Raw genomic sequence first — 13,335 nt, forward strand, 5'->3', positions numbered from 1 at the left:
TCTCAGAATTGTCAGTTTGTATCACAATTCTGAGAATAAAGTCCGAATTGTGAGATGTAAACTCGCAATTGCGGGGGAAAGAAAGTCAGAATGGGAGATAAAAAGTCGCAATTACCTTTTTTATTGTTTTATTCAGTGGCGGAAACAAGCTTCCATAGAAATAGGAGGGCAATATGCTTTGATAATATTTCAGTGATTAATTAAAAGGGAAAACCCTTAAAATGAATCATCCTTGTAATCTCCATACAGTATCCCTGCTGCCCCTCCCCACCCCAGTGCATAATCCTGTCAAAAGATTGATCAGATGAGGATTTGTATTTAGCTTAGGCACATCTGGTCATGTTCAGTTGATATACTGTACATCCTCAGAGCTTGGGTCTTAATCTCCTCAATCATTTTCTTCAGTTCGATTCGGCATTGTCGTAATGTTGGACTTTAGATCACCATCTACTAGAGCTCCCATAAACTGAAAATAGTTCTGAATCTGGAGAAAAAAAGAGAGTTATTCAACACAGCAGTTGTGAAACATTGCATATGCTGCATTTGATCACACATTGCTGTGATGACTCTTAATAACTTTACTGTACCTCATTTTAATAAAAAAAACAGCAACAAATACTTGACAAACAAAACATTATTCACCATTTCCAACTGATTGAAGGTGTCCTCAGTGTCCACAGAGACTGTTCTGTTGTAATGTGTGATCATTTGATAAATGTTATGGATCGTGGACTTCAGCTGAGCAAAATAGAGAATCTCTTTTGCTGCAGTGGAACGGAAGTGCTTCAGTTTTAATTCCTGTAGAATACATGAATAATCTGTAATCTTGGGAGACAGAACGGTACAAAAGACAGAGGTGCCACAGTGGCATCTGTGTGTATTTTTGTGTATGTACGTTAACACACTGACCCTCCATAAATGTGTGTGTGTGTGTGTGTGTATGTTTTTACCCATTTGTATGCTTCTAAGCGTATGCTGTCTAGCTGCGTCTGTTGCTGGTGTAGTTGGTTGTTACAGTGCAGGAGAACAGTTCGCTGTTTATTTATGTATTGTGTCAGTTCCCGCTTTGTCCTCTCTCTCTCTTTCTCTAACGCAGTCTGGTTTTCTAGAAGCTCCTTGTGAATAGACTGGAGTGCTTGAAGACGGCCAATGACTTGACCAATATTCTTAAACTCAAATGTCATGCGAAAAATGGGGAATGGGAGGTGGGGGGGGAGAGAGAGAAAGAAAAAGTGTTACATTACTATACAATATTCAAATGTAATATAAAACTTTCAAAAATGCATGTTTTGTCTTCAAATATTTAAACAAACTCAGTAGTATCTTTATGCGGATATTTTCTTGTTACCCCATCTGCCTCATTCAGAAAGCAGAAAATCCAACCACACAGAATAAAGGACCGTTCACACCAAGGACGATAACTATTATGATAATGATAAAGATATAGTTCTAAATATTGTTCTAAATATAAAGAATAGCAGAGTCCACACCACAACTATAATAATAAAGGCACAGAGAAACGATATCTTAAGAATCACTTTCAGAACATTTTTTTTCCAGCTGATGAGTGATAAAAACATTTAAACAAAGTCAAGCTGATGACAAAGCGGCTTGGTACGCTTATGAATAAAGTAAACAAAGAGTTATCATTCCTCCAGTGTATACAGTTGCCATATTGAGCATTCAAGGGTAATCAAATGTACGATTTTTTAAGACCTGAAGAAATGTACATTAATATTGTATGCACATAAAGAACAAACTTACCCATTATCAAAATACATAATATTATGTAAGCAAATCTTAAAACATGTAACAGTGATTAATAAAAGTTCAAATCTTACATGCATAACTGGATGTAATGTGTCAGATCAAATGACAGATGGTCATTATGTTTTTCATTCTACAGTTCATCCACCATCCTACTGGCATTTCAAAAACAAAGTAATAATTCCACACCAGAGCAGTGTTCTTCTAGCCTGGATGCCAGCCGAACTTAGCCCCGCCCACAACATTTTTAGGTCGGGAAGTTCGGTCTGGACTTGATCCGTTGTGGAGCTATTATGCCCGAACAAAAGCTGTTCGGACCAATCAAATTGTCAGGGCGGGCTTTATACGATGATGGACAGTTGATCAACAGTAACGTAATCATCCACGTCGAGACCGCTTGGGTTGAATTCGTTTACAACAAAGATGACTGCCGCTGGAGAATTGAGATTTCACACTTACAAATAAGTCAGATAGAATAAATGCATATTTGGCGTACTGTCCGAGGAGAGGGCTCCGGGATCGGTATTCGACCCGAACCCAAAGTACCCCCCCCCGTATTCCGGGCTGTGGAAGAACAGGCCAAGAGTGAGTGGAAGGATGCTGAAAACTGTCAAGGAATGTTAGGTGAGTTGACAGAGTGAATAAATATATGCTTCCTCTCATGCTGATAGGGTAAACATGGTAATTGGTCTATGACAAGTTGATTGGATTGATTATTTGAACGTGCTCCTCCCGAACTTTGTTCATGAAACATCGTGTAGATTCCGCCATCGCGTCTGTTATAGAAGATATCGACAGCGCGTTCATTTTAAAAGAAAAATTTTAACGGCTGGAGACCCAAAAGTTACATTATTACACCAGAACAGTATTTGAAATACATAATGTAGAATGGGTAGAGATTTTATTATAATATTAGGTCAATGTACATGAATGAGTCGCTCGCTGTGTCAGGAGAGTAAGGCCTGTCAGTGGGGAATATCAGTAACGTTAGTGTTTATAATAAAGTGACTTCCCACGACAAGTCATTAGTCTTATTTTTGGATCTTCTGGCCCGCCATAAGATATGGCTATAAGTTTGCGCTACGGTAGGAAAATCTGACAAGGTAGGACCAGGGTAGGACAGGTAGGACAAATCGACAGAACATCGAACTTCCCACTACTGTCGCCTACGCTGAGGCCCCGCCCACAGAGTGACGCTGACCAGTGACGCTGAGCCTGCATTGGAATGCGCATGGGAATGCGTCATAGAACGTGACGTCACAATCGCTTACAGGTCTATGGTCAATAGACACATTCTATTCATTACTTTGCTGACAGTTTTCTACTGGCATTTCTTGCAGCGTTGTTATTTAGCATTTGAAAATGGGTTCAACATTTTCTTGTGTTAAATGTGTAGATGTTTCTGATTGTGTGGAGAATTTACACAAAAAAGAGAAAGTGGCAAAAAAGAGAAAGTGGCCTTCCTTCAAGAAGAAGGCAAAAACCAATAAGACCAGCTCAAGTCAAGGTATGAAAGAGGACTAGACATGTCAATGTTATTGATGTAGAGTATGTAGAATATGTAAAGTTTTGTTTTTAAAGTCTAATAAATAATAGTAATGTTCAACCATGAATTAAAAAACTACTAGAGAATTCAGTAACATAATATACTTTAAACAGACATTAAAATGTATAACCTCAGATTTTTATTGAAGTTTTTATGCTGTTTTTACAAGTCCTAAGAAGGTGAAATTGCTCAAGAATAATAATTATGCCACGTGACATTTGCCCAGTGGGCCTAATTCAAGTCTGAAAATGAAAATGTTGTGCTAATCAGATGGCAAATTAATGAATTCTACATTTGAGCATGTATGGTTACTAAAGGGTTACCAAGCAAATCTGGATTGCCCCATTGATATTCACACACACAAATGAATGAAACTTAATGTAAAACTAACTTAATGAATGTAAACTTAACTTAATGAAATTTATTTGGGGTATGTTTTGAAAAGTTGAACTACGTTTAATTTGACACTTAAACAGAGAACAGAACATTCCTGCATGTGCTCACTGACCGACAACTGAGAAAGCAGAATGCACGAATTAGACCTGTCTGAAAGGCCCAAAAACTTGCTTCATAATTTACAGCAAGCTTAGCTGCAGCAATATTAGTGTCTAGTAATGTATACGGTTATCAATCTTTTATTAATAGCATTTCATTAAAACATCTTTTGGTTATATCATTTCCCTCTTTAGATCTGACTTCTCAGCATGTCACCAGTACTAGTGAGGCCGAAGTCCTCAGCGTTGCAGAGGAACCTGGTCATGCTGAAGTCCTCAACTCTTTGAGCTGTATCTTCTCGGACTTTAATGTCAATACCCTCCAAACTCCAGTCTGTGTTGCGACTGACTTGAGTGTTGACGTCCTCCAAGCTACAGTCTATGCTACATCCGACTATAGAGTTGCAGTCCGTGATGTGGCCTACCATAGAGCCAGTGTCCCTCGAGTTCCAGTCCGTGATGTGGCAGACTGCAGTGTGGATGTCCCCCAAGTTCCAGTCAGTACCACATCAGCTCCAGACTTGGATGTGGCTGACTGTTGTGTTGATGTCCCTAAAGTTACAGTCTGTGATATATCAGACTGTAGAGATGATGTCCCTCAATTTACAGTCAGTACCACATCAGCTCCAGACTTGGATGTGGCTGACTGTTGTGTTGATGTCCTTAAAGTTACAGTCTGTGATATATCAGACTGTGGAGATGATGTCCCTCAATTTACAGTCTGTGCCACATCAGCTCCAGACTTGGATGTGGCTGACTGTTGTGTTGATGTCCCTAAAGTTACAGTCTGTGATATATCAGACTGTGGAGATGATGTCCCTCAATTTACAGTCTGTGCCACATCAGCTCCAGACTTGGATGTGCCTGACTGTTGTGTTGATGTCCCTAAAGTTACAGTCTGTGATATATCAGACTGTGGAGATGATGTCCCTCAATTTACAGTCTGTGCCACATCAGCTCCAGACTTGGATGTGCCTGACTGTTGTGTTGATGTCCCTCAAGTTACAGTCTGTGCAATATCAGACTGTGGAGATGATGTCCCTAAAGTTACAGTCTGTGCAATATCAGACTGTAGAGATGATGTCCCTCAATTTACAGTCTGTGCCACATCAGCTCCAGACTTGGATGTGCCTGACTGTTGTGTTGATGTCCCTCAAGTTACAGTCTATGCAATATCAGACTGTAGAGATGATGTCCCTCAATTTACAGTCTGTGTCACATCAGCTCCAGGCTTGGATGTGGCTGACTTCTGTGTTGATGTCCCTCAATTTACAGTCTGTACCACATCAGACTGTAGAGTCAACTGGAAAAGTCCAGAACGGCCGTCCAACCAAGGGCCGTCGGCACAAAAAAAAAAGTATAATAAAGCAATATGAACAGTTTTTCACAACAGTAGGCTACCATATTTCACTAATTATGACACACAGCTATAATAAATACTGTACTTACATTTAAATGACTGCAATGTAAAATGACAGATAGTTGCTTTCCTAGGACTATTAGGCCATATTAGGTGGCACGTACCTAACACTAAGTGCAATTATTAGATTTATTGTTGTTTTATTGACATCTTTCCTGAAGTCATTTAAATATTGAAAATATGCACAATATTTATGATGCAAGTATAGCAGTGACACTCCAACAGTGAAGTGCACTTAAACAATAGATAGAACTCAGTGTCTAACACTGCATACACACACTATTAAATAACTTTATTCAATTCTGTAAAAATAGGGGGAAAAAACTCTGCATTCTGTGTTATTTCCTACATAAAATTGTCATTTTAGGCCAATAAAGTCAGTAAAGGGGCAGCCGTGGCCTACTGGTTAGGGCTTTGGGCTTGTAACCGAAGGGTTGCCGGTTCGATCCCTGACCAGTAGGAAAAATGTGGGCGGGGGAAGTGGTAGAGCACTGCTCTCCCATGCCCACATCCATGGCTGAAATCCTGACCAATGCGGGATACACGTCCTTTGCTGGTATGTATTATTCCCCAGAGGTGTAAGGTGGGTCTCAAACTTTGATGACGAGTTTGAGACCGTTCGACTTGCATCATATAATGGGATCCACCATTGTAAATCAATAGCATCAAATAATTTCTTGCATGCTAATGAATACCTAGTCAAAATGTTGCTTTAAAGGGGCATTCCACCCATTTGAACATTGTTTTTTATTTAAAGTGGGTCATATATGTAGTCGAAATGTAAAATAAATTTTTAATTTGGTGCCTTCGTGACCGAGGAAAGACAAAAAATAACTTCAGGACGCATTTGTATGAAAGACAACAACTCCCACAATGCACCACATTGCACAGCTCCGCAAGCCACTCCCACTAATCCAGAAAGCGCATATCTGCCTATAAGAGAAATCACTCTTCCGTCTACAAGGCTAGCTACCACCAGAGCTTGAAATTCATTTCACATTCACACAAAATGTCTAGTTAGTTGGCGAACTCATTACTCCTCGTTTGTATTTCTTTCGAAAAGGTGAATTATTGCATGGTACCTGGATGTTCAGTCAGAACATATGCGGTGCGAAACTAGGATAGTTCTCAACACAAACGTCCGTGTCCTCGTCTGATTCAGAGATTTCGTCCAGGAGAAATTGTCATCGTTGAAATTCTTTGCCGCAGACGGACTCTATCTCTGTGTTCGTAGTTGCATCTTACAGTCTATGAGTTGCATAGTGAGATCACCGGCGCCACCAGTCCGCCCTAACTCGAGCCAGTCCGGGCTCCTCGTCCGCGGCAGGCAGGTCTTCTGCCTCGGCGGCTCTTCGCTATAATGCGGCTTGTAAAGGTAGGCACAAACACCTGATTCAAGCATCAGACTTCCGAAATCCTCTTCTTCTATATCATATTGAGCACTCTCCTCCGCTATTGTCATTACTTTACATCTGTCTCCACAGCGCCTGTTAGCTTAGCTTCAAACAAGATGGAGGATATTGCTTTCAGTTTCAGAGAGTAAAGTCCCACCCACTGATCTGTAATAGGTCTGTAGCGTAAGCGGGTCCCGCCCCCTGGGAAAGATGAGGAACTAGTGCTTGTAGTCTCAACAGAAATCCCCCCCTCTTACACTTCCTCCTACAATGACGCAAAATGACGATTTTTGCGTCATTGTAGGAGGAAGTGTAAAAGGTAAATAACGGATTTCTCCCGTCTCAGGGGAAAATGAGAGAGTGTTGCACGACCATTCAATAGTATGACTGGGTTTCTAACAATGCAAAGCTTAATGCAAATGGGTGGAGTGTCCCTTTAAAGGGGTCATAGAATGAGAATTCAAATGTTCCTTGATCCTTTGACAGTTAAGAGTTCGTTATACTATAAAAATTCCCTGTAAGTTTCAAAACTCAAAACTTTCTTGTTATTCCAAAAACTGCTTTTATTGAAACCAAGGCCAGCAAACGACAGGATCTAAAAAGTGGAGTCTTTAAAAAAAGTGGAGCGTTAGTGAACAGTGACATGAGAACGAGAAAAGATCGATACAGGATCAATATCATTACCTTCCAAACGATCCTAATGCTAGGATAGTGGGGTTTTTTCCCAACAATGTGAATGTCTCAGCAGTGCATTATTTGTTTGGATTCGGTGTATTTCACTGTGGATTATTTGGTAAATTTCGGCGCAGGCTTTGCAAACAGACTTTTACGATATGGATCTGCCAGCAACGCCACAAACATGTATGTACTAGTAGACATGTTTATTCTAATGCCTGATCTGTGATCAGTGATTTCTGATGTAATTATTCAAGTTAAGACAGATTATCTCTCAAAATATCGTTCAATACTGTTTATGCATCAGTAAATCAAGCCAGTGACTAAACAATCAACTTCACGTCCTTTCTCTTTGTAGGATGAAAATAATCTTATTTAAACTGTGATTAAATTATATAAAGAAAGCGATCAAAGAACGCTCCCTTTCCAATTGCCCAAGCTGTCAATCAAACAGCACAAGTTTATCTGGACACTTGCCAAAACTCGTTGATATCAATCATCACAAAATCATGACGCTGTTACAATGTACAGTACAACGAAGCTCTTACTGTATTTACATTGTTTGCATTGTTATTTGGTGAAAGCCAGAGGTGTAATTTCATACACGATCAACAGACTGTCTGTCATCTGCTCAATGCTCTTCACTGCAACCTTTCATGTGATTTGAATAGATCATTATGATCAATACTTTTCACGATTCCTTAATCTCGATAGCTGTTATAGTAAAAACGTAGTAAACGTTTTAGAGAGAGTTCCACATGTAATACTAGCTATTTAATATGCAAACATGTCAGCCAATCACAGCAGTGAGTGTTTACACTGAAGTCTCACAGCAGACACGGCCCTTAAAACAGAGCGTTCCAATCAGAGGCTAAAATCAGGCTTGGAAAAATTTTATTTATAAATTATGACAATTTTTCTGTTAAAATCATAATAACATTATAAGGGCACCCCAGGAAACATTATAAAATAATAATATAATCCAGTCTATGACCCCTTTAATACAAATGTACAAATCAGACCAAATGTATTTTTTCCAGGCACAAAACTGTACCGGCCCCCTGAGTATAAGTTAAACGGCGAGTATCACGGGAAACCAGCGACAGTTTAGTCACTCGGGATACTCTTGTTTGTGCTGCTGTGTGGGCAATTTCCAAAGTCAGAAGACTTGGACGAGCTCAATGAGAACATCTGGACCAAAGATGGCTTGTCACAAGGTGAGATCTTCATTTCAGCAAAGTACACTTGTAATTATAAATCATGCAAAATAGAACAAAGTAATTCAAATAGTTGTGTGCAGTAATATTTAGATCTTTCAGCTTAATCAAAGAGAGCGAGTGTGAAGTTTAAGATAATAATAGGACTTCTCTTTTCTTTCTTCAAAGAATGCTGCAAATTACTTTGCTCTCTCCTGCAAAGAAACCCAGAGAAGCGGTCAATCTCCACAACTGGTTTAAATTAGGGATGGGCATTTTTCAAAAATATTGTATTCGAATATTTAGGCTCATAAAAATCAAATATTCGAATACTCGTTTATTTAAATTACGTTTAACGAGAAAGCCGTTATTTTTTAAAGGTGCTGTATGTAACTTTTCTACTAAAATGAATCCTTTTTTTATTGCCTGTGTGTGAAGTGGTTGTAATCTCACATTAAAATGATCCACTTTGCGGGTTTTGCTATTACCTCGGAAAGCAAGTATTCTTATTTTTATGTGAAGGTGCCGGGTCGGATTTACCGCGAAATCCAGTGACGTGACCTGCACGCGCGCTCCCGAGCCTCTCGCCTCGTCTTGTGAAGCGCTCGGTTGATGGGTACAAAGTAACGGCTGTAGAATCCGCTCTCCTGCTCGTTCGGAGGGACAAGCTCTATCGCTCCCTTCTCGAGCAAATTGTGAACTTCCTGTCTCAGAACGGGAGTGTTTTGGGGCAAAGTTAATGACGGGACCACGCCGTGGAAGTGACCGACTCCATGGCGTCACCAAAGAGGCCGGAGGGAGTAATCGGAGCGTTCAAGAGCGTCTTCCGGTCCGCGTCCTTCAGGTCAGCTAATGTGAGCCATAGGTGCCTATTGAGGATGACCAGGAACCCCATCGAGCGGCCAATGGCCTGCGCGGAGCGCTTGGTGGCCATCAGCGCGAGGTCCGTTGCCGAGCGGAGATCCCGGATGACGTCAGCGTCCACAGAGGCGACACCATCTAGGGACTGGAGCAGCTTTGCCTGGAATACCTGGAGTATAGCCATGGCATGGATAGCTGAGGCTGCCTCCCCTGCCGCTCCGTAGGCCTTATCTGCCTAGTGGGCCGTAAATCTGCATGGCTTGGACGGCAAGCTCTCAGGAAGTCCAAGACAGCTATAATGGTAAAAGCCAGATGGGCATCCTTCATTATATAGGTGTCTACTCTGCATACTTTATCATGCCACTTCTGACTATTTCCTGATGCATAGCCTGGTGAACTTTTCGATCAACCATTATGAATCTTTGAGAGGAAACTGGAGTGCCCGATGAAGCCTCTCCTCCCAACTGTCTCCACAGGTTCTCCTGCATCAGGGTGTACTCCCTGTATCCAATACCGCCTTCACTTCTTTACCTTTTACTGTTACAGGTACCAAGAGAAGGGAGGTCATTGAGTGGGGTTGCGCTATGGAAAGTCCTGCCAGGTTTTTGCCTGAGCCTTGGTGCACAAGCCCACCTGGAGGAGGGTCTGTCTGGCCTTCCTCCTGGTGTGTTGACACGACTGGACAAAGGCGTGGGCAGAGGGAACCGCAACTTCGGATTCCAGACTCGTAAAAATATGTGGCTGGTAACCTTAACTACATTCAAACGAAGACAGGCCCGTGGACGATACTGGTAACGAGTTATGTGCGTACTCAACCCATGTGAGATGCTGACTCCAAGAGGATGGATTCGAAGACAACAAACATTGCAACACTCGTTCCAAATCTTGGTTGTCCCTCTCCGTTTGACCGTTGCTCTGAGGATGGAACCGCAGTGTTTCCCACACATAGACTAATTCGTGGCGGTGCGCCACAGAATCAACACCGGCCGCCACATATTGCATTTCGTTATTCTTTTTTTTTTTACGCTATTTAAAACACGCAGCGTATTCGTTCAGCTGCGTTTCCTTTCCCTGCTCTCCCTCCGTCTCTCTCGGCCGCCAAAGCGAATTTTGTCCCCCCAAAGCCTTATTTGATCGGTGAGTGTTGTACATGATTGCTGCCCTTGCGATAAGGCGTATGTTACTGAAAGAACGATGAAAGAGAGAGAGCGAGCCCTGGTCGCGTGCGCACTCTCACCATCTTCAAACTGTCTTGCTCTCTCTCGCTCCCTCGCGCATATTAATAAAAAAAATCAATTGAGGATTGACACGAAGGTAAAAGATCGGAAGATTTTTCCCTGAATTACCCCTGGGTGTGAATTGTGCTAAAAAAAAAACGTTGCCTTATCTTCTCTGAAAAGCGTTCCGCACATTCAGCTGAAATAAAAAACACTTTGAATAAACAAAAACAAAAAAACCTATCCAGTGATTAAATGTTTTCTGTGTTGACACAAATCTTGTGCTATGTCCTAAACTCCCGGGATAATCGCACAACGCGTGCCGTGGTCCTCTAATGACACGTCCGATTCGCAAACTAATGACTCCTTTGAACTGATTCTATTTAATGAATGGTTAAAACAACTGATCTGTCCAACACTGAACTCACGAGACGTCTGAATCTGTGTATAACAAATCAGTAACACTTTACAGTAAGGTTCCATTTATTAAACTCTAGTTAACTACATTAGTTAACATTAACTATTAATAAACTGCACTTCTACAGCATTTATTAATCTTTATTAATGTTAATTTCACCATTTACTATTAGCCTACATTATTGAAATCAAAAGTTGTATTTGTTAACATTAGTTAGCCTAATGCACTGTGAAGTAACATGAACAAACAATGAACAGCTGTACAGGTATGTAAACCAATCAAACCAGTGGTAAAATCACAACAAAAAAAAGAGGGCAAGAACGGATGACAGTGTCTGTCGGCCACCACCGAAGACCAGTTTTGACCCAGGAAAAACAAGAATTTTGACCCCTTAGCAAACAAGCGATTGCACCTTCTTTAGAAAGTTTGCGGTAAAATGCAGTTGGGATGTCGAGGTCAAAACACTATATAAGCTGTGAATCAAATAAAACTTATTATAAATAATGTCTTACACTGATTGTTTGGATTTTGTGAAAGTGTGAATCATTTTTGATTAATATTTAATATAATAAAGTCCTGTGTAACAAATTATTAATGAAGGAATTATTTTGAATCGTAAAAATAAGTAGACTAGAATATGAGTATGACGACGTCAGGCTAGTGTTCTTCCTTTTTATACATAATAGCGGGAGTTAACATAAGGGCCTGTTTTATCAGTAGCCCAACATCTCAGGTGGAGGTGACGACTGTGAAGACCCCACAGCCTTCAGTTTTTCTGATGGAGCAAAACTTGCACCTTTGCAGTTGTGTTTGCCATTGTGTTACCCGGAGCTACTGCTAGTGTAAACTTTTATCACAGTATTGAATATTTCGACTTTTAAGACTTTTAAATGCCCAGCAGGAACCCGGCGTAGCAATTCATAAATGTACAAGCAGACCTTCTCTGCCCTACACAGTCTTTAGTTCAGACTCTCAAAGTGTGGAAAGTCTCACTCTTCAGTCACATGAGGCAGGTGAGTCCAGACAGCTTGACAGTTTCTCTGAGTTGTTTCAGTACCTCTCCCCATTCAGACACAACAAACGACCCAGCAAATGACCCAGTTATTTAATGCCTACCTTTCCGGACATTTTTACAGCTCTTTCCAGGAACTCTTGGTAGCACATGGCTTTTCTGACACGTTCCTCCAGAAGCTCTTTACGTGCCTGCAGGGCGTCATTCTCTTTCTTTAGCTTCTGAATCTCCAGTTCTTTCAGTCTTATTTGAGCTCTCTCTGCCTCTGCTTTCTTTATGGCACGCAACCGCCTGGCATCATTTTCCTTAAGGGAAAGAGAAACACAAAAAAGGTTTCCAAAAAGTCAGTTTACATATTATTCATTCATATCAAAGTAGTTGTTTTAGAATGTTGTTTTACTTGCAAAAACTTGTTATATTTCAGTATGGATTTCTTCAGTTTCTCCTCCTCTTTCTTCATGTTTTCGCCTCTCTCTCTTAAACTCTCCCGCTTCATCTGCATCTCCTGACAAAAGCACACACAAGATGGAGCACGGAAACATAATTTACACTCATTCAAAATGAAACAGCGAAAATGTAAATACAGTAGTTTATGTAATTGTTTTCATACGACCACCTCTTTCTGCGCTTCCAGTGCTGTGGTCACGCTCGCGCACTCCTCGCGCACCTCCAAAAGCTGCATTACGTTTGTATTCATATCCGTCAAATCCTTCTGCTCGGCCTTATTTCTAAAGGGTTGAACAATCTCTGAGTAACTTAACGTTACATGCAATTCACCATCTTTATCCGCCCAAACAAAGCTTTGACTACAGTTAATTGCACTTCAACGACTCTGAATCTCAGTGGCCATAACGGATACAAAAACAAGATTCGTGGTGTAATAAATTACATATAAAGTTACTTACAATGAGAGTCGTTCTTTGAAAACCAACTGAAAGTAATCCTCCAAATTCATCTTTTAAGTCCTACAAAAAGCTTTCTGGACAAACTTTTTCTGCTTGTGACGTTTCCACGGCAACAAAAAGGAAAGCGTTTTCCTCTATTGCCCTCTAGTGTCAGATTAATATTCCAACTTTGTTATTACTGAAGAGAAGACTGATGTTTTTCCTTACCGAAATAAATACCATCTCACGTCGTGATTAGACATTAGATCATTTTTAAACAGGCATTTAAACATAAAAAATGCGTTTTGTCAAGATTGCTGTTGATAATACTTAGTTGGTGTGAATAATAATAGAGTGGTCTTTATGAATAATGTTGCAGTTGCTGAGTGAATCATTTTATTAACACTAACTGTACATCATATAGATCTCCTACAACGGTTTTGGTGTATGG

General features: G+C 40.6%; 1 protein-coding gene across 1 annotated transcript; it reads right to left on the reverse strand.

The window, feature by feature from the left end:
* Positions 1–104: 104 nt before the first annotated feature.
* On the reverse strand, positions 105–13,026 carry cfap73 (cilia and flagella associated protein 73). The gene is made up of 7 exons (XM_084414617.1): positions 12,906–13,026; positions 12,617–12,728; positions 12,401–12,505; positions 12,105–12,305; positions 951–1,172; positions 643–798; positions 105–484 (listed from the first exon to the last, which is right to left on the reverse strand). Exons 1-7 carry the CDS (start codon positions 12,953–12,955, stop codon positions 389–391), a joined length of 942 nt encoding a protein of 313 aa, XP_084270743.1. The 5' UTR covers positions 12,956–13,026; the 3' UTR covers positions 105–388.
* Between the last annotated feature and the right edge of the window lie 309 nt (positions 13,027–13,335).

This window comes from Rutilus rutilus (assembly GCF_951802725.1).
Source record: "Rutilus rutilus genome assembly, chromosome: 7".
NCBI classification, from domain to species: Eukaryota; Metazoa; Chordata; class Actinopteri; order Cypriniformes; family Leuciscidae; genus Rutilus; species Rutilus rutilus.

What these genes read in the sequence shown, in the direction of transcription:
- cfap73 (XM_084414617.1), bottom strand. Translation starts at nt 12,955, where the DNA reads ATGAATTTGGAGGATTACTTTCAGTTGGTTTTCAAAGAACGACTCTCA. An exon ending in TTCAAAGAACGACTCTCATT is followed by an intron (nt 12,729 to 12,905) that starts GTAAGTAACTTT and finishes TCAACCCTTTAG; the next exon opens with AAATAAGGCCGAGCAGAAGG. An exon ending in AATATAACAAGTTTTTGCAA is followed by an intron (nt 12,306 to 12,400) that starts GTAAAACAACAT and finishes CTTTCCCTTAAG; the next exon opens with GAAAATGATGCCAGGCGGTT.